At 35.1% G+C, this 26,365-nt stretch overlaps 1 protein-coding gene across 1 annotated transcript in view; it reads left to right on the top strand.

The window, feature by feature from the left end:
- Positions 1-26,365, top strand: part of SEMA3E (semaphorin 3E) — a gene marked incomplete at both ends in the record, with an annotated part of 245,364 nt that overhangs the window by 144,362 nt on the left and 74,637 nt on the right. The window contains one exon of the mRNA XM_080701710.1: positions 1,284-1,403. Coding sequence (XP_080557836.1) covers positions 1,284-1,403 — 120 coding nt within the window. The remainder of the gene's footprint in view (positions 1-1,283; positions 1,404-26,365) is intronic.

The raw sequence follows: 26,365 nt of genomic DNA, 5'->3' as shown, positions 1-26,365 counted from the left end.
AGCACAGTGTCATAGGAATCACGGTGATGTAGGTCTGCTGGTCTTTGCATTGTAGCACTGTTATGTAGGAGACTTTAAAGAGCTGAAATCATAATCTGTCCTTATAACACATTACATGTACTAATTATTGCATATGTTGACTTCAAAGTGATATCTGGCATTGGAAGAGTTTATTTTATAATTTATAATTATAATGTATTTGTAATTTATTTTTAATGTAAAAGCAGTACCTGTTTTTCCAAAAGGGTGTTTATTAGAACTAATTTAGCCAACTATGTTTTGAAATAATTTTAAACTTTTTTTATTCAGCATATTAATCATAAAACTCACCTACCAAAACATTGTCTAATATGTTTTATGTATTAGATATTGTGTGTGTGTGTGTTTGATTAACTGAGGAATGCAACAATGTATGAAATAAAGACTCTGTCCTCAGGAAGCTTACATTTACAACCAGTCTTGCCAAACTGTAACTTCTGGTCTAAATGCCACTTAGCCTATATTTCTAAATACAGTTTAATTGGAGCATAGCAACACATATTCATTTTTGCATCGCCTATGGCTGCTTTTAGGCTATAGAAACAGAGGTGAGTAGTTGAAACTGAGACTGCATAGCCTATTTACAATCTGATCTTCTATAGAAAACTTGCCAATCCTTGTACTGTAATCTTATAGAAATAGTAATATTAAAGACATCTTAATAAACATGCTATTTCTGTTAGTTAGTTTTCTATTGAATGACTTGAAAATTCTCTCTGAAAATGTTTTATGTAAATGTGTGGATTTAGGGATGTAAGTCATATTTCCCCAAATGTCACAATTCTGTAATGCCTTCTAATCCACATGTTTCTTTATGAATAATGAAACCTTTCTTAATAATTGATTTTCTGACTTCACGCTAACTCATTGTTTATGTTGTACTTAAAAGTAACAACATTGGGGATAATTGAATTACATAAGAGCATATTGTCATGTAAATCTTTATGCTAGAATACATTTCTGAACAGTATTTTTCTAATTACTCAATTGTAAATTGAATACATAGAAAATTCTTCACTCCCATTATAAAATGCAATTCACACTCTGCTGCTAACTAAAACGTGTGAGTAACCCTAGTTTCTTTTTTCCTACATCTTTTTGATCTTTTCTTCTAACCCTCTTGACTTCCCATCAAAGGCAGACTTAGGATAAAACATGAGAAAAAAGGGTTAAAGAAAGAAAATATTACAGGCTAAAGATCTTGATTATGCTAATCAATTTACTTATTTTTGATTCTGCTTTAGAGTGAATGTGCAAATTATGTTCGGGTTTTGCATCATTACAATAGGACACATCTTCTGACCTGTGGTACTGGAGCTTTCGACCCGCTTTGCACCTTCATCAGAGTTGGATACCATGGGGAGGTGAGATGATTTCATTCACTGCCATCAATTAAAGTGATGCTTAAAACAACTTTACCTTAAAAGAAAGGTTGTGGCATTTCATTCCAGGAAAGATTAATGCATTTGGAATGCACTGATTTAGTTTGCTTGAGACAGAGAAAGGATCTTTGAGACTTTAAACCTTTGTCAGTTATAAATCTGTGAACTGATTTTCTTTTTCTTCTTTTTTTTTCTCTTTATTTTGGGGGGTACTGGAGATGGAACCCAGGGGAATTGTACCTCTGAGCTACACCCCCAGCCCTAGTTTTCAGACTTTTTATGTTGAAACAGGGTCTCACTGAATTGCAAAGGGCCTCGCTAAGTAGCTGAGGGTGTCCTTGAACCACGATCCTCTCTCTGATCTTAGCCTCCAGAATGCTGGGATTACAAGCGCAAGGCACCATGCCTGGCCTTGTGAACTGATTTTCTTTGTGCTCATTTATCAAACAATTGTATTTGCTTTATTTGTCCACTTAGGGATTTTTAAAATCAAATTGTATTCTCTATTGTTTTCTTTTATATATTTTTATTAACTTATCCACCAAACTGGAATATAGGTGTGCATATAGATACAGATAGAGATATAGATTTACATGCAGACACACACATAGACTTTTTCACAGAACATGCATAGATTTTTTAATTCTCTTATTACTTAGCCATGAAAGGTGGGGAAGGGAGGAGGATGAGGGATTTAATATAAACATTAGTAGGAGAAAGCAATGCATGTCTTTCCCTAAGACACAGGCACTAGGTGATATGGTAATGAAAGATTTCAGCTGACTTCCACCACACATATTACATTTAGTAGTAACGAGGATTTTGATCAGTCCTATAATCTGTTCTTGCAAGCTGGGTGAACTCGCAGCTCTAATTTATTTTATGTACACTTTGAAGGACTTTGAATCACAATTTCACCCTGAAGTATGTGAAAGAATATTCTGATGTCAGGAGTTGTTCCCTTTCCTTTAGGTTAGTAGGCAAAAATTTACATTAAGATGGGGCATAAATAAAATAGAGGTCTAGATACTCTGTAGCCCAGCAGCTCGACTCATGATTCATACCCCATTTATGTGGGGCAGCAGTGATTATAAAATACCTCTAACAACCACATATAAAGCACACATTCATTTCTCCACTGAAAAAATATTTGATACTCCTTAGACTAGTTAACACTTGGTACAGATATAATTAGCAAAGCTGAAGTGCTTAATAGCTGCCTCCAGAGAGTGTCCCTGAGTGAGATACTTCAGCTGTCAACTGTCCTTATAGGGAGGATTTTTAATTAACATATTTTAAATGTTAACACCCCCAGTAGATTAAAGTTCATTAGTATACACAAATGCATCATTGTTTACTGACTAAATCATGTTGAAGAAATGATGCAAAAGATACAGTAGGAGAAAACTAAGATGCAGAAAGCGAATCCTGCTAGTACAGGATGAGAATATATACAAGAATACAGAGTATACATGTATGCTTACACGAAGTGGTATGTGCAAAGTCAGAATATATATACAAATATATGTATGTAAATATATGTATATATAGATATGCATATGCATGAATATACACACATATAGACATATATCTTATATACATACATATATGTACAAATGATACATATATGTGTAAGTGATATATTCATATATATCCTGTGATGCAGTTCAGCTACCAACAAATTTAATTTTTATGTAAAGGTGACTTTGTTTCACCTGAAATTTTTTTTTTCTGCAGTACTGGAATTGAACCCAAGGACATTTTATCTTCGAACTCCATCCCCAGCCCTATTTTTTATTCTTTATTTTGAAGCAGGGTCTCACTAATTAGCTCCATGCTTGGAGCATGCTTTTTTTCTTTTTTGGAGCACCTGTATTTTTAAAAAGATATTTCTTCTGGGTATTGAACTATGGCTTAATAGTTTTATTTTTTTATCTTTTCAACATTTCAAAAATACTTTACTGTCTTTTTAACCTCTTTCTAATGTAAATTAATGTTTCATTTATTGTTGCTGTTACCTTATTTGTAATTGCTTTAACTTTCAAGGTTTTATCTTTATTTTTGCTCTAGTAGTTTTTCTATAGTATACCTGTGTGTAGAGGTGGTGGGGAAAGTTGGATCTATATTTCTTAGGATTCTTATATTCTTGGATGCATACATTTATATTTCTCAAGTCTGGGGTCATTCTTTCTCTAAATGTTGTTCTTCTTCATTCATTCACTTCTTTCCTTCAAAGATTCCAACAATTATATATATATATATATATATATATATATATATATATATAATTACATACTTATATGTATGTTTATGTGTCATCTAAGCATTGTTCCACAGATCAGTAAAACTCAGCTTATTTTATTTAATCTTTTATTCTCTGCTTTTTAGATTGTATAAATTATATTGATTTATTTTAAAAATATTAATCTTTTCTTCTATGTCCATATGCTGTTAGGCTTACCCCTTTAACATTCTATACAAACATTAAACATTTCAGTTCCAGAACTTTCCTTTTTTATAGTTTCCCAATGTTATATGAACTTTCCTTTTTGTATATATCCTTATGGCATATATTTCTAGGTTGAATGTTCCTACCATATATTTATTCATTATTATTACATTTCATTTAAGTTATTAAATATATATTTAGTAGTTGTTTTAAAGTTCTTGCATGCTAGTTCTAACTTCTGAGTCATTTTAAGGTCAGTTTATCTTCATTTTATTTTCTCTTGAAAATTAAATTGTGTTTGTTTTTTATATACAGAGAGATTTTTATTGTATACTGGAAATTATAGGTTATAATATTTTCAAGATTATGAATTCTATTTTTTTTTTGGTGGTACTGGGGTTCCTGGAAACCCTTCTACCTCCGGGCTACACTCCCAGACACCTATTTTTTAATATATTTTTATTTGGAAACAGGGTCTCTTAAGCCAGCGAGGTTGGCTTTCAACCTGCGCGAGCCTCCTGTCTCTGCCTCCCAAGCGCGGGGATTACAAGCGTGAGCCACCACACCCGGCTGAATTCTATTTTATTTTTAAAAGTATTGATTTTTGTCTTAGAAAACAGCTTTTTTTGCTGGACTGAACTCAAAACTCCCTTGAAATGGACAGAAGCTAGTCTTTTCAATTTCCCTTTACTTCAATGGTCTCTTTGCTTATAGAGCTTAGGCATCAGTCAAAGAGGGGATAATGTGTATGTAAGTTTTCTACCTCAATTTATAGATATCTCCCATAATTTTCAACTGATCTGATACTTTGTCTTTGCTCCATGACTTTAAAAGCTAGCAAATATTTACATTTCGACTTGATTTCTAGCCATTCTTCTCCTCATGAGTTAGGTTTTCTCAAATGAAAAAACTCTTTGGTCCGTCATACGTCACTAATCGTTAGTGCACTCAAATAGTTGTTTTCAAAGTTATTTTTTCTGTAGTCAGGGATGGTGGTGCATACTTGTAATCCCAGTACTTAAGAGACTGAGACAGGAGGAACCCAGGTTTACGTCCAACCTCAGCAAATTAGTGAGGCCCTCTGCAATTTAGTGAAACCCTGTTTCAAAAAAAGAAGTTATTTTTCTTAGTTTAATCACTGTGTATGGAATAGTTTAATACAAGATGCACTATCCTTAGCAGAAATATTATGTAGTTCAGTTTAATATGAAAGATACTGAATAATTTGTCTCATAGCATTATTGAACTATTAAATATCAGATAAATACTTAATCATATTAGAGTCGTGTAATGATTAAATATTATTTAGAGCCAGGCATGGTGGTGGACGCTTATAATCCCAGAGCTTGGGAGGCTGATACAGGAGGATCGCACAGGTTCGAAGCCAGCCTCAGCTACTTAGTGAGGCTCTCAGCAACTTAGTGAGACCCTGTTTCCAAATAAAATAGAAAATAGGTCTGGGAATATAGCCCAAAAGTAGAAAAATCTTCTGGGTTCCACCCCCAATACCACCAAAAAGTATATATACATATTATTTATATATATTAAAATATTTAAATATGATTAAAATAATACATAATTATCTAAATGTCAAAAATATGATATATTTTGTTTTGTTTTATTTTGTTGCATTACTGGGATTGAATCCAGGAACATTCCTCTTTAAGTTTAGACATTGAAACAGGGTCTCACTAAGTTGCTGAAGGTCTTGCTAAGTTGCTGAGGCTGGCCACCAACCTGTGATTTTACTGTCTCAGTCTCCCAAGTACTAGGATTAAATGTGTCACCATGCCCAACAATATATTTTGAGGAAAAAAACCTCTATATATCATAACAGAAATTTGTGGCTGGCTATATAAGAGCAGTTAAAGAATTTATTTCCAAAACAATTTGGAGATTTGATGTAACTTTCCATGAAAAAGTAAGTGTTACAAATGTTTAAGGTAAGCTAGAGCCAGGCATAGTGGCGCACGCTTGTAATCTCAGCATTCGGGGAGGCTGAGACAGGAGGATTGCAGTTCACAGACAGCCTCAGCTACTTAGCAAGGCCCTTCACAACTTAGTTAGACCTTATTTCAAAATACAGAATGAAAACTAGGGCTAAGGGTGTAGCTCAGAGGTAATATGCCCCTGGGTTCCATCCTCAGTACTGCTAAAATAAATAATAAATAAATAAATAAATGTAGGGAAGATACTTTAATTAAAAAGCTCAAAGACAGTCATGTATGGGGCAGGTTTGCCAATATTTGTCTAGTTGTTTGTAGAACAGTAGGAGGTAAAGCTAGGGAAAATTGATGGAGAACTTTAATACTATGTGGTATTTGGAAGTTACTTTTAAAGACAGTGTGGAGAACATGAAATATTGAACAGAGTACTTGATTGACATGACATTAGCAATATTTAGGGTTGATTTAAGTAGGGCAAGATAGATTAGAAGGCAGAATTTTCATTAGGAATCTTCATGAGATATCAAGACAGTAGTGTGTGTGTGTGTGTGTGTGTGTGTGTGTGTGTGGTACTGGGGGTAGAACCCAGGGGCTTTCTGTCTCCATGCTCTACTCCCAGACCTATTTTATACTTTATTTGGAAACAGGGTGTCACTAAGTTGCTGAGAGCCTCACCAAGTAGCTGAGGCTGGCTTTGAACCTGTGCAATCCTCCTGTCTCAGCCTCCCAAGCGCTGGGATTACAAGCATGAGCTACCACACCCCCAGCTCAAGACAGTATTTAACAGTGACTTTGTGACAGGAAAGAAAATAAAAAGTGTGAAACTGAAGTGAAAATCTGCTCAGCAGGAGAGTTTATATAACTTAGCATTTATCAGATGTAGCAAAAAAAAAGAGAAATTAAAAACAATTATTTTATATCTCATTGGGAAGAGATGCAGCCTTTTAACAGCAAGAGGGAGCTATGGAAGCAGAGTAGGTGTTTGTGAAAACATAACAATTTCAGTATTTACCCATTTTAACATTTGAATCTGGAGCTAGAGGAGGGTGTTATCTGAAAGTGAAAGTCCAGGCTGGCAGAAAAAACCCAAGGCCAGCTGTCAGATATAAGCAAACAAGGAAGCAAGAGCTTTGTTAAGAGCCCACCTCCCTTTAATTTCTGGCAGCTGGGGATTTTTTGAAAAGGAGGGGGCTTCCGCTCACAGCGGAAGATCGCAGGAAGTAGGGGGCATTTATTGATTGGGTGGCTCATACTCCCATGAGTGTGTTATCAGGGGACTGGTTGTTGGGCATCCCGTGGCCCCCTTTGGCTGGCTATGAGGTAGCCAGCACAAATCCGGAAGAGAAGCCGGAGAGGCGCCATCTTTGGTGTGACTGGGCTGCTTATCCTAACATTATCACCATTACTGATTTTGGAGGGAAGAGGTAATGATCTCCTCTGAAGCACTCTCTCCTCTCTCTTTCCTCTGTCTTATTCCTTCTCTCACTTGCTTTCTCTCCTCGTTTTCTCAAAATAACTTGAAAATTGCAATTATTTAGATACCAGTAGAATGCCCGATATCGTTTGTAAAGAGAAAATGAGCATAGAGAGAGATGTGATGTAATCAGGTCAGCAAAAATCTAGAATCACATCTGTGAAAGGGAAACAAAACATTTCAGTACTTTTATTGGTACATTATAGTCTCACATGATAATGTAGTTCACAGTGATTGTGACAGACATGCACAGAGCACTTGGTGGGCATTTCCCCATTCCCCACTCCTCCAGTTCCCCATACGGGAGACTGAGACTGGCGTTGGTATTCTCACTTATGCACATAATGTCAATGGCAATGAATCCTTCATTGATCCTCCCTCCCACTCCTTCCCCTAGACCTCCTCCAGGGTTCCACTGGAGTTTCTCCTCCATTATCTGAAGTCCCTCTTTAATGGTCATTACTCCTCAGCTTCAAATAAGAGAGAAAATATATGACCTTTCACTTTCTATGACTGGCTAATCTCACTTGGCATAATGTTCTCCAGATCCATCCATTTTATTACAAATGATATTATTTTCTTCTTTATTGCTGAGTAGAATTTCATTGTGTGCATATATCCCATAATTTTGTAATCTGTTCATCTGCTGATAGGTATCTAGTTTGGTTCTTTAATTTGGCAATTATGAATTGTGCTGATATAAACATGGATATGTGTATATTACTATAACATTTTGATATTAGTCCCTTTGGAAAGATATCCAGTAATGATATAGCTGGACTATATGGTGGATCAATTCCTAATTTTCTGAGGAATCTTCATAGCAGCTACACTAATTTTCAATCCCATCAGCAGTGTAGAGAGTTCTTATTTCCCCACATCCTTGCCAGCATTTTTTGTTGTCTGACTTGTTGATAATTCCCATTCTGCTTGGGTTTAAATGGAATCTCAGTGTAGTTTTATTTTTATTTTTATTTTTAGTTTTATTTTTAGTTTTAGTTTTTTGGTGGTACTGGGGTTCCTAGAAGCCCATCTACCTCCGGGCTACACTCCCAGACCTATTTTATAGGTCTTTTATGTGGAAACAGGGTCTCTTAAGCCAGCGCGATCCTCCTGTCTCCGCCTCCCAAGCGCGGGGATTACAAGCGTGCGCCACCACGCGTGGCTCAGTGTAGTTTAAATTTACATCTCCCTGATTGCTAATGATGTTGAATAATTTTTTCATGTATTTTTGGCCATTTGTGTCTCTTCTGATCTATTTAGATCAACTTCCCATTTCTTAATTGGGTTGTTTTTTCAGTGTTAAGTTCTTTTAAGTTCTTTGTATATTGTAGATATTAGTCCTCTATCAGAAGACTATCAGCAGAGATCTCCTCCCAACACGTAGGCTCTCTCTTTAGACTCTTGATGGTTTCCTTTAATGAACAGAAACTCTTTTGTTTAATGCCATCACGTTAACTAACATTTATTTGAATTTTCTGAGCTTTGGGGGTCTTATTGAGGCTGTTTCTACCTGTGCATATATGTTGGAGTGTTGGACCTATTTCTTCCTCTAATAATTTCAGAGTTTCTGGTCTAATTTTCAAGTCTTTGATTCATTTCAAGTTGACTGTAGAGCAGGGTGAGAGGTAGAGATTTAATTCCATTTTTCCACAAATGAATAGCCAGTTTTTTCAACATTGTGTTGAAAAGGCTCTCTTTTCTCCAATGTATACTTGGTACCTTTGTTGAAAATCAATTGGATATAAGTGTGTGGCTTTGTTTCTGTATTTTCTATTCCAAGGGTCTAGAATATTTTTAAAACATTAATATTTAAGCCGGGTGTGGTGGTGCACACTTGTAATCCCAGCATTTGGGAGGCTGAGAGGCGTACAGCCTCAGCTACTTAGGCCCTCTGCAACTTAGTGAGACCCTGTTTCAAAAGAAAAAATAAAAAATAGGGCAGGGGGTGTAGCTCGGAGGTCAAATGCCTCTGGGTTCTATCCCCAGACCTGCAAAAAAACAATTAATATTTAAGAAAACTTTTTTGTCTCCTTAATAAATTTATCACAACTGTTTATAAGAATAAATAAATAAATTGAATGCTCTTGGTAGTAGCATCCAGATCAAATCATTTCTCCTTTATTTTGTTCTTATTTTCACTTTTCTTGTATAAGACATAAAATCTTGTTTGTTTTTTCTCTTATACTATATCTTTTTCATTTATTCTTTTTAAAATATTTTTTTTCTTTCACCGGGTGTAGGGGCGCACACTTGTAATCCCCGTGCTTGGGAGGCAGAGACAGGAGGATCGCGCAGGTTCGAAGCCAGCCACGCTAGCTTAAGAGACCCTGTTTCCAAAATTAAAAAAAAAGTATAAAATAGGTCTGGGAGTGTAGCCCAGAGGTAGAAGGGTTTCCAGGAAACCACCAAAATATATACATATATATATATGTTTTTTTTCTTTCTCTTTTAAAGTATTTCCTGACCTCATTTGTGCCATCTTTGAATTCTTCTAACTTTGATCCCTGTTGTTCTTGTATTCTACTCTCATTTTTAAAATTTATTTTAGCTCCTATTGAAATTCTAAACTACTCTTGGAAGTAGAATGCACCTGGGTTCAATCTCTGATACTGAAAAAAAAAAAAACAGAAAAGAAAAAAATACTAAACTACTAAATTCTCATAGTTTTCTAGGCTTTTTTGATGAGATTTTATTGTCTATGATGATATTATTTTGTTCTTTATTCTTTATTCTTATAACATTGTGCTGAATCCAACTGAGATCTTTTTCCAATTAGTCATTTTTACATAAAATTAGTTCTCATGAACTCTTAGGAAGAGAGTGTGAGTCAGAAGAGATATTTAGCTTTCTGTTCTAGAATTTACTACTATCATATGTACATAGTCTCATATCTATATTTTCTTGGGTATGCCCCCCTCCCCTTTAATCTGAATATTCCTTTTCCTTAGTCCTCTTTCTGCCCTTCTTAGATAGTTTGTATTCCACTCCCAGCAATTTATTTTTTGGAAGGAACATAGACCTCTTAATTTTGAGGGTTCATAAAGCTTCATCCTTCTTCCCACAGATCTTATGCAGTCACACCAAGATTGAATTAGAAAAAATTTTATAAGTTTCCTCTTCTGCTCTAAAGGTGCTTTACCATCAGTAAGCATTTGCTGGTAATTTGAATCTCTTCTTCTCAAGTTTGACACACCTGGTTGCTTCCCTCATCTTGCTCCCGTGATACTTGCTTGTATTTGGTAGCTCATGGAGATGTCTTAGGAGCCAGTTTTGCTATGGATGTTGGTGAGGTTTGATTTTGCATTCCTTCTTGATCCATTTATTTCTGTGGAAGGATTTATGGAGCATAAAATGCATGCCTTTCTGCGACTCTCTCAAAAATCTTAACTTTTTAATGGTAAAACACCATGTAAATTAAAAAGCATTACATAAAATAAAAATATATCTCTATCTCTAATTATTCATAACTCAAAGAAAATGAAACATATGAAGGGACTGTAGACACTTAGACAATAAAAAGCAGATGACTGGGTAAAAAACATAAATACCTAGAGATTTGGCAAAGGCCATCAGAGTCCCTCAATATTAAAATGGTTTTTATTACCAAATAATCTTTTCTCTTAGAACACAAAGACTTTAATGCAATTATCTTAGCGTGTTACTATTTGCATTCACTTTCTATATTGAATGACAGGATTACCCAAACGACAGCCACTTAAACTAACAGTACACATTTATTATCTCCCAGTTTTTGTGGGAGTGGAGTCCAGGCACTGCCTAGTTGGCTCTTACTGCTCAAGGCCTCCCAAGTTCCCAACAGAAGGGGTTGCCTGAGCTGTGAACTTTCTGGAGCCCATGGTTATATTCCAAGTTTACGTTGCTATGTTGTTGTGGGCAGAATGTGTTGTTTTTTTCAGTTGTAAAACTGATATATCCATTTATTTCCTTTTTTTTGTGTGGTACTGGGAATTGAACTCAGGGATGCTCTACTTCTGAGCCACACTTCCATTCTCCCCCTCCACCCTTGCTTAAACAGATTCTTTTCAAGCTGTTGCACACTGGCTTCAAAGTTGTTATCCTCCGGTCTGAACCTCCCAAGCACTGGGATTGCAGGTGTGTGCCACCGGGTCCAACTCACTGATGTCCCTATTTTCTTGATGACTGCCAGCCAGGGGCTGTTCTCGGCTCATAGAGGCCACATGCAGTTTCTTTGTGTGCAGACTCTATTACAGCACGGCTGCATATTTCTTTAAGGCTAGCAGGAGATCTTCGTGTCTAGGTCACCAGGAGTCGTATGCCATGACTTACACAAGAGAATGGCATTCCCATCATCTCTACCATATAAAGAATTATAATCTAGAGAGAAATTTCCAACCATTTTGTATGCTCCACCCACACCAAGGGGAAGAAGATTGTACAGGGAGTCTGTCTATATCTTGTAATTGGGGGCTTGGCTGCCATTAGCATTCTGCTTTAAATTGTTTACATATGAAAAATGATATATTGATATGTTTTTAGAAGGTATTTCTGAAGGAAACATGGAAAAGCCACAGAGTAAAGGGCAAGGAATGAGGTCATTCTTTGTTGAACTTTTTCCATAGGTCTTCTCTGCAAAAGGAACCTGCATTCCTCCTTGCAAATACCACATAGCTTATGGGATGAGTATATGGGCCATCTCTTGGATTTGTATGCCCTTATATGGAAAAATCTGGTTGTCCTTGAGGGATTATGCTTTTGAATGAATACTTCTGACATATTTTATAAGTGTGGAGTATATTCTCTCAGTGTAATTTTATTTAAAACATATTTATATCACTTTTTAAGTATGCAGATTAAATTTGTCATGCAAATGTATTTTGCACCAAAGAAAATTAAAAATGAACTTTATGATTTTCAGCATATGATTTTGATATAAATTTCCTCTGATGGACGAAGTAGCAGGAAAGCTATTTAAGTTTGGATATTAGTGTCTTCAATTATAAAGGTTATATATATACCCTTAGGAGAGTAATCATCTATCTGAAAATATGTTAGAAACTGTACCAAAACCATACTCTTACAAAGGTGGTACACATTTAAACTTTATAGATTAGAAATTATATGTTTTTTTTTTCAGTTCTTTATAGACTCTATAGATATTTTGTAATGTTCCAGTAAGAGATTACTATAGTGCCAGACATAGTGATGCACACCTGTAATCTTAGTACTTGGGAGACTGAGACAGGAGGATTACAAATTTGAAGCCAGCTTCAGCAACTTAATGAGGCTCTCAGAAAATAAGCAAAACCCTGTTTTCAAATGAAAATAAAATAAGGGTGTTTGTGTAGCTAGAAGATAGAATGTCCCTGGGTTCAATCCTCAACACACACACACAAAAAAAAAAAACAGAAAAAAAAAGATTGCTGTATTTTTAAGAGTCATATATTTACATATTCTCTTGTTTCCCTTAATGCTAGACACTTTATTTTCAATTAATATTGAAAATCTGAGTATTAAAAGTAGATTGAAATTTGTATGCTACAAATAAATGAATATATATTAGATGTTTTTCTCAGATATTTAATTAATGTTTAATTAATTTTTCTTAACAGATTAGTTATTAGCACTGAGTAAAAAAAGCCATTGTGGTAGTCAAAAAACTTAAAATAATTTCTAGAAACATAAGAAGTTATTCACTGAGGTTATATATGTAATATTAGAATTTTGACTTGACGTGGTGGTACAAGATTGTAATACCAGCATTCGGGAGGCTGAGACCTGAGGATCGAGGTTTGCGGACAGCCTCAGCTACTTAGTGAAGCCCTCTGCAACTTAGTGAGACCCTGTTTCAAAATAAAGAATAAAAAATAGGACAGGGGCTATAGCTCAGAGGTTGAATGTCCCTAGGTCCCATCCCCACACCCACAAAAAAAAAAAAGAAAAAGAATTTTGTTTTTTACTCAGCTGAAAGTATAACCATGTTTTAATATTATTTGTGTTTTATAAGGAAATATGTATAACTTAATAGTTTAATGTTACTCTTGCTTCTAAACATCTAAAGATTTGTATTTGTTCTTTTAATGAATTTTTTAGTTATATCTCTGTTTATTTCTATTTTTTAATTAAAATCATTCATAGTAAGTTAAAAAACTAACTAAAATTAATAATTTAAACATAATATGTGAAATCTAGAGTGGGCATTAACCATTTAAATAGAATAATTATATGAAAATGTGCATTTGTATTTGGCAACATTTATACTTTCAGATTATTTTTATGTACCAAGCTAGCTTTTGATTTAACTAAGGTATCCAGATTATAATTTATACTAAGATATTTTGCAAACTATATTGGTCGCATGTTGTGAAGGATTACTCTGCTTTGTAACTTCTTCATCCATTTATATAAAAAAAGTATAGAAATGTTATACTGATTTAAAAATTATGAGACATTTTTATCATTCCCATATAAAAGAAGTGATTCTTAGGTATGCGCATCACTTTATGAAATTAGGTTCATGTTTTGTTTTTATCTCAGTCTGAGTATTTCATCTTACACACTAAGTCACACAAACACACAAACACACACACACACACACACACACACACACACACACATATCTATCTATCTCCCTGACTGGAAATATAATGAGATTAAGAGATTAAGAATATGTTTTGTATTGGAGTACATATTAAAAATTAAATGTGAAAGAGGAAATTATTTATACTAAAATAGTATCTATAAACTAAATATATCAACCATACTTTTAAAAAGAGGACAATTTTTTAAGGAGGTACAGAAGGCTATTTCAAATCTCATATCACATATCAAGAATCATTACTTATAACATAGAATTAGGAGACTTAAATCATAACCAGTATTTTAAAAGAAACTATACACTTTGTCCATAGAGATATTAGTCATTTTTTACATGGTTTCTTTTTTTTTTTCCACTTGAAATCAAAAGATAGTTTTCAGTGCAGCTGATACTAAAGGCAGTGTTATAATCCCAAAGGCTTTAAAAGGTGAATATAGCACTTTCTTTAGAAACTTGCAGTCTATTATTTTTGTGATTTTTTTTAAATCCCCAGGGTTATTTAGAAGTGTTTCAGAATGGAAGAATTGTTCCTCCGGCCTTTCTCTCCTGTCAATCTTATGAGTTCAAGCTGGTTAAATGATTCTGGTGAGAAGGAAAACAGGATTTCTTGTCCTAGTTTTTATCTGAGAATAATTATGTTGGAGCTGTCCAAAAGGCAGAGAAACCTCTTGACAAACCTCATCCTCAGTTCGCTCTTCAGTGGTCTCTGAGTGTGAGGCGGTCAGCTGGAAACCTCACTCTCCAGCACCCTCTGAGCAAAGGGGAGGCCCAGAGAGAAAGCGGGTGCTGTTTCTGTTGCTGAACAGCTTTCCTTTAACCACTGGGGAACCAGGGTCCAGGGGAAGCTTGTGCTGAACCAGAACTGTAACTAATTAAAGAAGGAGCAGGCAGAATCCCCAGGAAACAGTGAGTTCTGTTATAAGAATTTTTTTCCACTTAAAAAAAAAAATACATGAATACATGGAGTCAATAAATTTAAAAAGTGAGAGTGTCCCGTGCCAATTTCTACACATACTTCTCTTATGCCATTCCTAATTTTGATGTTGTTAATTCTCCTTCAAAATAGTTTATGCACACTCACGTATATCTATCTGGATATAATAAATCTACCTCCTTCATTTAAATGGCTGCCCAGTAGTTCCCAGTAAGAAAAGATCATCATGTTCTTAATTAAGAGATCTATTTTTAAACTGTTGATCCTGAGGCTAGAGAGAACCAGAAGGAGATGGAGTGTGGTGCTTTGTGTGGCTGGGCACCCAAAGGGCAAATGAGCTGCCCATGGCTGTAGCCCAACAAGCATTCACATCTCTTTCATTTGATCAGACCTTATAAACCGGTGGCCATATGCCTGTTCTGCTCACAGATGTGCTTTGTTTGTCACAGCCAGTGTTTCTTGTTTGTTTTCTTTTAAGTCACTTACATTTAAAAACCGCTTGGTTTCACATAGTAAATTGTGATTTCCATTGGACCCACATGAAAAGATCAGTTGGAGCTTAGTCCTTGCCACCCTGCTTCCCACAGAGGCGTGTGCCTAACAATATTGCACAGACCCCATGGCTCACACAGCCCAGGCTCACACCCAGCCAGTCTGCCATCTCCGCTTTGCCCAGACACATTTGCATTTGTTAATCAAGCTCTGGAAGGATTATGAAAGTCCTCAAACCCTTAGATGCTTGCTATCTGGTAAACAATAGCTATGGAAAAAATGAAGGAGTGAATAAATGAGTGGGTTTATTACATTTTTATTTTGATATAAAATTCTTAAGACTCCATCCAGTTCATATTTAAAAAATATTCTGGTCTTCATCATAATATGCAAAAGTTTCAGCTACATTTGATGATTTTTTTTTTTTTTTTTTGGTGGTACTGGGATTCCTGGAAACCCATCTACCTCAGGGATACACTCCCAGACCTATTTTATATTTTTATTTAGAAACAGGGTCTCCTAAGCCAGCGAGGCTGGCTTCAAACCTGCGCAATCCTCCTGTCTCTACCTCCCAAGTGTGGGGATTACAAGTGTGTGCCACCATGCCCGGCATGAATTTTTGTTTTTAATATCCCTTATTTGGTTAAGCTTGTTAGAGTGTTTATAAAATAAAATTTATAAGCCCCCTGATCCAATCTTTTGTTTAATTATATAGATTTTGACTACTTTAGAAAATGTATGGCAGTAACATAACTGGTATTTTTGTTTAACTTTTCTAGTTCTTAGAGCATATATTAAACACAATATAAAGAGCAGAGACATTCTTTATGCACACTTTTGTGTGAACATATAAGATGTATCAATAAAAATGTACAGATAAAAATAGGTACCTGTGATTAGTTTGGAAAAATTGAATACCTCTATGCAACCAGTATCTAGATTAAGAAATGAAACCTAGCACTAATAGAATCTCTGCCATGCCCTTTCCAGTTGCTATCCCCATAAATAATCACTATTCTGATTTCTATCACCGTAGATTAGTTTTACAGCATTTAGAATTTTATAGAAAGGCAATATATAGCATGTAGTTTTGTATGCTCAGATTCTTTTGCTCAATAATATGGTGAGATTCATTTATGTTGTGTGTAGTGGTAGTTTATATATTCTTCTTGCTCTTTATCATTTCTTTACATGGATATGCCTCAATTTATTTATTCATTCTCTTTTTGACTCTGTGGGGTTATTTGCAATTTTTGTGCTATTAGTATGCTGCTATAAGCATTCTTGTCCATGTCTTTTGGTGCTTACGTGCATATGTTTTTGCTTAGTGTATCCTCAAAATAGAATTGCTGGGCCATAGAGGCTGCGTATGTTCAGCTTTAGTAAATACTCCCCAACCATTTTCTAGCCATTATAGCAATTTCATGCCCACCAGCAGTATATACATTTCTAGTTACTCCACACTCCAAGGCAGTATTTGGTATCATCTGCCTTTTTTCTGGCTATTCTGATGGGTGCATATTGGTATCATATTGTGGTTTTAATTCTCTGCAAAAAAAAATAAAAGAGAGAGAGTGCCTTTTTCATATATATATATATATATATATATATATATATATATTTTTTTTTTTTTTTTGCAGCTTAGGAATTTTGAATTGCTTTTAGCTGGAACCCATTGGATTACCATTTAAAGGCATTTACCATTTGTCAAATGTGCTTTTTTGGTGGGATTTTATGAGGGAGCAAATATAACATATCTAGTACATGGTCAGCATAGTCAATGAAGAATAATTACTATAGTGATGTCTTTGTCTTTTAAAACAGAAAATTTAAGCAAGTTTTATACTAAAATGGGGATGGGTATGAGAGACAAAAGGATTATATGTAAAGAGGTGGTGGGAAAATAGTAATGAGGAAGAATAATAAAATCAATATTTCCAGATCATGATGTTTATCTTCTTGACAAGATTATTCATAAAAAAGGTGTGTCATATGGTTCTTAGAATAATCCTTTTTTTGAGGAATACTTGTGTTTTTATTTTACCTGTCATTTATCTACATGCATTTTAATGATTCAATAATATTGTCTTCAGAGTCAGTAGAAGAATCAAATGTTTATGTATATAAAGTAAATTAGGCATAAATATGACCGCAGAAGTTAAAATCATGTATAATTTGGTCAAGTTGCAAATTGAGTACTTAATAAAATGTAGGTATTTTATTAACTTCCACCTTTGGGTTTCGAGATATAATTACAACATAATTCTCTACATAAGGGACATCAAGAATGCAGTGCAAAGTACATAATGCATCTTTACAAAGGAAAAGCAGAGGTTTTCCACATACAAACTTTTGCACCTTATGTCAAAAATGTACTATAATCATAGTTTCTCACTTTTCACATTTGTAATATGGTGGCAACTAGATGATTTTTTCCCCTACATTGTTGAAATAATAGATATTTGGTAGTTGCTAATAGCTTGCCTTATCTTGGAAATGATGTCAAAGAGATTCAGTTTTAAAATATTCTTCTCAAGCTCCTAACCAACCAATGTGAATTTTATTAGTGTAGTCAAGTCAGCTATAAATTCAGTCACACACTATGCTCATAGACATCATATAGAGCAGATGTACATAGAGTTAAATTTGGTGGCTTAATTAAAATATTGGCTTAATTAAAATGACTTGCTTATTCCAGGATGGCAAGCTGAATTTTGTCAGGTTTTACTTTCCAAACGGAAATTAAAACATATTTTAAATGCAACTCTAACTTTACTCATTCATTGTGTTAAACTTCAAAATTCTACATTGTTATAGTTCCTTGGAAACTTTATTTTTGGGTGTTTGCACAGATTAAACAGCTGGACAAGAAGGAGAAGGGGAGGGGTTGGATAGGAATAGGGCTCTTGATGTACTGCTTATCACATCAGTTTCTTACATGAAAATGAAGAACAAAGCAATATAAGAGCCTTAAACAGAATGGGGCTCTTTATCATCATGCTGCTGGGAAAACCAACCATTTGGCAGGGCACTGGCTACTCTCTTCCCAACCCCGCTGTCTTCTGCATTTCCTGTTCTTACTGTCTGCTCACTGCCACTGGAGAGCATTATGCCCCCAACTCCCCTCTCTCTCTCTTCCTAAATACATTTACTTCTAAGATTAAGATGTTAAGTACGGTTTTATGTGTCCATCTAAATTTACATATCTGAAATATTTGTCAGACTCAGTAGTCTATACTAATTGATTAATCAATACATAAATTCAGTTTTATTTCTGGAACTGAATTCTAGAGGCACATTAACAAAGTGTAGTCTACCTAGCACAATCTCCATAGGAGACATTATGGAGTTGCTACTATTATAGAGGTTGGACAAGGGTAGATTAATGTTGTGGAAAGAAAATAGGATTTGGGGTTGGATGGGCATTTCAAATATGGATTCTGCTACTCACTAGTGATGTGACCCTTGGGTTAATTTATAACCTCTATGAGCTTCAGTTTTCTCACTGTAAACTGAAGTCTCTGTTTTAATACTTACCTTTCCAGACTTGCCTGGATTTTCTGAAATGCTCTATGAGGAACAGCTACCCTAGCAACTAGAATGTATTAAATGCACTTGAGATATTAACTTTTTTATTTTTTGGTCATGTTACATCTCCAATGCTGCTTACACAATTCTTAACCATCAGCATTTGAAATATATAATTATTTTAAAAAGCAAATGAAGAGTCAGGCATACTGGTGCATGCTTGTAATCCCAGTACTCCTGTCCTGAGACAGGAGGATCACGCAGGTCCAAAGCCAGCTTCAGCTACTTAGTGAGGCTCTCAGCAACTTAGTGAGACCCTGTCTCCAAATAAAATATAAAATAGGTCTAGGAGTGTAGCCTGGGTTCTATCCCCAGTTACACACACACACACACACACACACACACACAAATGAAGGCCGTAAAATAAAAGTTCATAACATCCTCTTCTTTTGCATATCTGATTTTGAATATTTGATAGTATATAATCTCTTTTTTCAGAAGACATCACTGTTTTCTTTGGAACTATTTATTATACCTATGCTCTTGATCTTCTGAGGTCTTCAGTACTTTTTTCTACCAAATATCCTTTCCATCTCCCTTTCCTTATGTTTAACACACAAATAATATTTTAGAGTTCTTCATTCTAAAACAAAAAATACCAAAAAAATTGCTTAAAGTGTACTTGGCCTACAGTATGTTTAGCTTCCCCTATAAAAGTCTTGAATGAATGATCTGCACTTGCTATCTATATTTCCTCAAGGTCCATTTATTCTTCACCCCAGGCTGCATCCATTACTCTGCAAAAATGGTTGCCACTATTATAGATCACAATCTTCTAATCGCCAAGTATTTTTTTCCTAACTCATCATTAGTTCTACTTTCCTGCTGTATTTGATAATATTTAAATTTTTAATATAGAAGTTTTTCTCTTTTTGTTTTTAGGACCATTTCTCCATCACCCATAGTTTAAAATCTCTGAGTATTATGCCTTGCCCGACTTAATATTGGTGATTTCAGGAATTCTATCCTTGGTCTGGGCTTTTCTACATTGCATCCTTCTTTGTAATCCTTATTTCTTGGCATGGCTTTATTTATTATCTGTTTTCTGACTCCCATATCTTATCCCCATTCTTGATCTCTATCCAGAACTGCACACCACATTTTTTTTTTGCCCACTGGACATCTACCCATAGATAATTTCCTAGAGACATTAAAGGTAATGGTTTCTTTAATAATAAAACTTGGAATATCCAGGTTGACAAAAGAAGGAGAATCTTCATGACAGGAGGGGGAAGTATTGCCTTTATGATTCTTTTGTACTAAAAGAGAGAATAATGATACAATCATGCATTATGTGCCAAGTCATGTAGACGTTTTACTCTTCACTTGCCCATGTCTTAGCTCAACTGGATTATATTACTTGGAAGACTCATATTCTTATTCTCTGTATGGAACACGCTAACTCCTCCTTTTTGATCCAGATCATACATCACAGTTTCTATGATGCTTATCGTGACCTCTATTAGGTGAAGTTAATTACTTTTATTTTGGATCTTAAGACAAATCTTAATTGTGGAGTATTTATTTTATAAATGCCAGAATATCTTTCTTGATGAGAATATAATTTTGATCTATTTTTTTTGTCAAAACATAATCCTGGCAGTCATCCTGGATATCATTCATTAAAAATATATGACCATATATTTCAGGCTCATTGTTCTTCTTAAACTAAACTATTATTTTTGATATCTTAAACTAGTTCTTGAATTGATATAAATATATAAAATGTTTATTAGTATATGGAGTATGTGCTTATTTTTTAAATTAAAGACCAGAAATGATCAAACATTTAAATAACCTTTCAATATTATTTTGGATTATTAAATCAATATTTATTGAAAATTTAAGATTATATATACAAGTTATAAGTATATATATTAACATATACATATGATCTTTCCAGTTTTCTCGACTGATTATTTATTGATTATTTCCTCTTTGATACTACTAGGTTATAAATCATCATTTAGGTCTTTAACTGATGTAGAATATTTTTAGTGAACTGCTTTAATTTCAGCACAAATAATCTTTTTGTACAATTAATTTCTACAAAGAAATGAATGACAAGTTATCTATCAGGCTGCCCAAGTAAACTCTTGCTTAGCTGAACTGAACAAAGTCTTAGTTGAATAAGTCAAGGGAAGCAGTATCTAGTTTTGTCTTGCTAGGATTCTACTATGACCTAAACCAGTTTATATAATCGTGATGCTTTTTTTATGTGATAAAAATTGTGCTATGCACCTCTTTTTCTGCCAGCAGTAGGCTCCCAGTGGGCTCTTCAGTGTTCTAAGTGTTTGGAGTTTTGACCATAACCTTACTTTAGTCCCTGGGGTTCTATTTTTGGTTTTATCTGCTTCCTTATTCCAACACTCTTTTCCATATCTGCATGTGTTCTGTACAAACCAACACTGACTACCCTGTTTATGCCTAAATGTACTGTTATCATGGGTAGTAACTGGATGCTTCTTAGCTGTGTCAGCCTTACTGTATTGTGTGTTGGTTAGCTTCGTCTTACTGTGACCAAAATGTCTGACAAGAACAACTTAGAGGAGGAAAAGTTTATTTGGCCCCTGATTCCAGATGTTTAGTGCAATTAGCCAGCCCCAAGGCAGAGACACCATGGCAGCAAGGCATGGTGGAGGAGATCTGCTCTGATCATGGAGTTGGGAAGCAGGTAGGATGTGGGTGGGAGAGAAACAGGAAGGAAGGAGCCAAAGACAGACACAGTTCTCAGTGCCATGCCCCCATTGACTCTTGACTCATTTCCTCCAACCATGTCTACCTCTAAACTTTGCTGCATTGGGGACCAAGCTTTAACATATGAGCTTTTGGAACGATACCCAAGATCCAAACCATAACAATTGCTTGTGTCTTCTCTTATTTATCTTTCTACCATCATGTAGCTGTCCAGTCTGTGGGTCTCTTCTCTTGGCAGCACCATCTGTTTGCAATTCCCTCCTGGTTTCTTTAGTCTCTCGCATTTATACCTTCACTACAGCTTCTAAGTACTCTTACTGTCCTCTGCTGTCTATCAACTATATTCGGGACTTTGCAAACTTGGCCATTTTCCAGGCACACCTCATATCAACTCTGCCTTTGCCAGCACCACAGACTAGACCTTTGGGGCCTTTAAGAGTCTCCCCAGACAAGCATGCTCTATCCTAAAAAAATGAGATAGAATGGAATCTTCCTTTAACACACTCAATTTTAATTTTATTAAAGAGATAAATTATCAAGAATTAAAAGACTCATCCAAACATACTGGTGATTAATTAATCTGCTCCTCAGCAAGAATGGAAAAAAAACAATAACAAAAAAGCAAAAGGAAAGTCAGGTGTGATGGCACAGGCTTGTATTCCCAGTACTTGGGAAGCTGAGAAAGGAGAATCGCAAATTCAAAGCCAGTCTCACCAATTTAGTGAGACTTTCAGCAAATTAGCAAGATCCTGTTTCCAAATAAACAATAAAATAGGTCTGGATGTATAGCCTGGAGGTAGAAGGCTCATGGGTTCCATCTCTAGTATCAAACACACACACACATATACACATGCACACACACACACACACACACACACACTCACAAAGGAAAAGGAAACTACAGATATCATTGGGTAATCTTAAAGAATTTGTTCATTGAAAAATATATAATAAATAGAATTAAAACATAAGTCAAAATGTAAGGAGCCAAAATTAATACAATAAACTCTGAGAAGTATCTATAAAATGTAAAATATATACCAAGTATTAATAAATGTACAATGAACAGGCAGATAAATTTGCAGCTACATCCCCAGCCTTCATTTTGTTTTAAAACAGGTTCTTGCTAGGTTGTTCTGTGTCTCATTAAATACTTAACGTGTGAAATCTCATTATATACAAACAAATATATAATAAAATAATCGTTTTCATCTAAAAATAGCAAAAACAAAATATATTCAGTCACTTGTGGATAGCTTGAGTCAGGACCTCTTCATACATCTTTCTGGTAGAGACTTAAGACATACAAACTTTCAAACTCTTTTGTTTGTTTGAAAGTTTTATTTTAACATCACTATTTAATTTTACATCCAGTATAATTCATTTTTATTTGATAAATTTGTCCTACTAATTGTAGCCTACTCATACATTTTGGTAACCACCACTGCTAGACAATTCTCAGCCAGAGACTCTGACTCTCCCTTCAGGCTGTGCCAGCCACTGACCTGTGTATCCCAATAGCTTTGCTATTTTGAGAATGTTATTTAAATGGAATCACACAGTAGACAAACGATGACACTAGTTTCTATCACTTATCATAAAAAAGTATTCCAATCCAATGCTTCTAAGTAATTGTCCGTATAAATTATGTGTTCTTTCTTTACTTTTTAACTTTTTTTTCTGACTAGTAGTCTACAGCATGAGTTTACTCTTTTTTCAACCACTGAGGGATATCTGCGTCATTTCCAGTATTTGGTGATTGTCTCTCAGAAGCTATTTTTGGAAGGGCAAATTCTAAGATGGCCCCCAAGGACCTGCACCCTTGCATAATTCACTCCCTTTTAGTGGGTGAAACCATCTTGTTTTGACCCAATAAAATATAATAAAAGTGATGGGATATCACCACTGGAATTAGGTCATGTCATGTGATAAAGGGGAAAGGATTGGGCAGAATGTGTCCCTAATCAGCTGCCTTTAGGCCATCATGACAAGTTTTGTCAGTAAGTCATTCTAAAAGACCTTCCAGAAGAAAAAGGCACACCTTTTTCTAGTGTGACTCCTTTGCCAGGCTTCTATAGGGGACCCATTTTCACCCAGCTGAACCTTATGTTTTTCTTCAGTGTTAGGTGTCTGCCAAACACACAGCTATTTCCAGCCTTTGTTCATAACACTCCTTCTGAGGTAGCATAGGACTAGCCTAGAGGTACTGTGTTTCTGTACCCCAGCCAGCCCAGTCCTGCTCCCACATCCTCGTCTCAGCCCGTTGTGTATATAGACCATAGGCCTACTGGGTTGGCCGTCTATCTAGGGAGCCTCCCAGACCCACGTCACACTAGTGTGCTGGCTTCTGCAGAGGGAGGCCTCTCCAGTGCCAAGTTCCTGCAGCACCCACAGAAATACCGTCATACTGTGTAAGGGTGACACTGCGTGACCCTGAGGATTGTTCTGCTTGCCTAGCAACTGTTCAGTAGCCCTGACTAGCAACACTGCTGCCATCTTCTCCACCTTCCGGAGCTGCAGGCACACATTCTTTAATAAGATCATCACCATGCATCAACAGTCCATCTCAGCGTGTCCTTCCTGAGCCTTAACATCACTTAATAACTAACACCCAATACTTTCCAGAATATCAGGAAGGCGACCTGATGAAAATGCTCACGTCTCACCTTATTTTCAGACAAACTCAGGCCTGATAGACATCTCTATTCCAGAGATGTTTAAATAATAATCAGTAAATTTTGGTGTTAAAATGTTTCTATACTTAAAATGTCATAGAACTGAAGACTGAAAAGGAATCAAAAAGTGTTTATTAAAGAAATGGAAATAGAATGCAGTATCACTTGCTTGACTTTCAAGGAAACGTCAATATAATATAAAATGCCAAAGATGCTATAAAAATAGAGAAAAAACGTACACAGCTTCAATAGTGCTTGCTTTTAATATTAGAATTTCAAAACACAATTATTGAATTTTTTCAATTTATATTCAATGATGTGTTTAATTTGTGAGTGGTGATGCTCATTCATTTGCTTTAGTCATGCAAGTCACTGTAAAAAATTCAAAGAACAGAGATAAACTGAGATAAGCTGAATAATAAAGTCAGAGAGCATTATTCAATTGCTATCATCTTTGAAAGTTTTTTGGAACAGTATTCTCTATCTATACAAGAAGAACATAGTATAGTATAGAGATATTTCTTCACCTACCTATTTCTTCTTTCTCTGAGGAAAAAAGTGAGGAAGCCTTTAGCCTAGACTCCTCTGATAATTATGAAAGACTTTGCCCATTAACCTTATTTTCCCAAATTTCCTTTGTTGACACTATTAATTCACAGGGCTGTATGGCTTCAGCCAGGGCTGAATGACAAATCGTCTGGTAGAGAAAGCGTCTTTCCCATGCAGCTGTCCAGTTCTTAGGGCGCAGATGGTAGATTTATTTTTCCTTTTACCAGCAATTTCTTTCTTTCTTCTCCACACAGGACTGTGATCCTTTGTGATTGTGTATGACTCAGTCAGCAATAGGACACTCATAGGACTGAGTAGTTTTAAAATGTGCCCAAGTAAAAGGGAACAAGGGATTTAGAACTGAGGAATTGTTCCAAAGACTGTCTGCATTCTAAAAAGGGACTATGACTTCCTCCCCATGAAAACTAGATATTCATAGTTTTATAAAAAGCATCTTTGTCCTCAAAAAAGAATTTTGATTTTTGTTCCATACTGTGTGGTCATAATAACAGTAGAGCAGTCAAACCCAGAGAAGGTAGGTCAGAAAAGCAGGGCAGTAGAGAAAATCCAGATCTTGAAGCTAACTAGGAGCCAACATGGTCCTTTCCTTGCCATGTATAAATGTCTAAAGAATTGCCTCCATTCTTCAGTTAAATTTTTCAAAGTACACATGTTTATTCACCATTATGTGTAGCATTCTCCAATATGATTTTGTATATTAAAATATAGTTATATATTTATTGTATATAACAATATATAATTATTGTATATAACAATATAAATTATATGTATATAATATAGTTAAGAAACATAGTTAGCCTAATCACTAATATTCTGTGCCAATTATTTTACACAATACATATCAAAAACTAAGAAGTTAAATATCTGTTTATACTTTTTACTTTTATTTTATTTATTTTTTTGCGGGTCTGGGGATGGAACCCAGGGACATTTGACCTCTGAGATAAACCCCCTGCCCTTTTTTTAATTCTTTATTTTTGAAACTGGGTCTCATTGAGTTGCAGAGGGCTCACTAAGTAGCTGAGGCTGTCCGAGAACCATGGTCCTCCGGTCTCCCGAATGCTGGGATTTCAAGCGTGTGCCACCACACCCGGCTAAATATCTGTTTATATTGGACACATATTAACTGCTACTGTAGTTTTTTGTCTTTATAAAATTTTCTCTAAACTATCTAATATAGCATGTATATAATCTTTCAAAATGATCAATCATAATCGCTAAAGTTCTTGGCATTTTATTAAATAGCTTAAACTTTATATTTAGACCACAATGCCAGTTACAATAAAATTTTATTTTACCTTTTTACAAACAGAACTGTTTTGGCTATTGAGTCATTTGTTTATGTAAAGGAATTTCAGGTAAGCTCCTTAAGTAGCTTATTATGAAGTGTTGTTTTTATTTCAATGTAAATTATATATTTAGAATCAGTAGGGATTGACTAGCCATATGTGGTGGATTTTCTGATCCATTAGAGTTTCCCAAAATCAAACACAGATGAATACAAGGTGAATGAATCAAAGTCAGAACTGATGGCATAAT

Source organism: Muscardinus avellanarius (genome assembly GCF_963383645.1).
Source record: "Muscardinus avellanarius genome assembly, chromosome: 9".
In the NCBI taxonomy this organism is placed as follows: domain Eukaryota; kingdom Metazoa; phylum Chordata; class Mammalia; order Rodentia; family Gliridae; genus Muscardinus; species Muscardinus avellanarius.
This window is presented reverse-complemented; position numbering and strand designations above follow the sequence as displayed.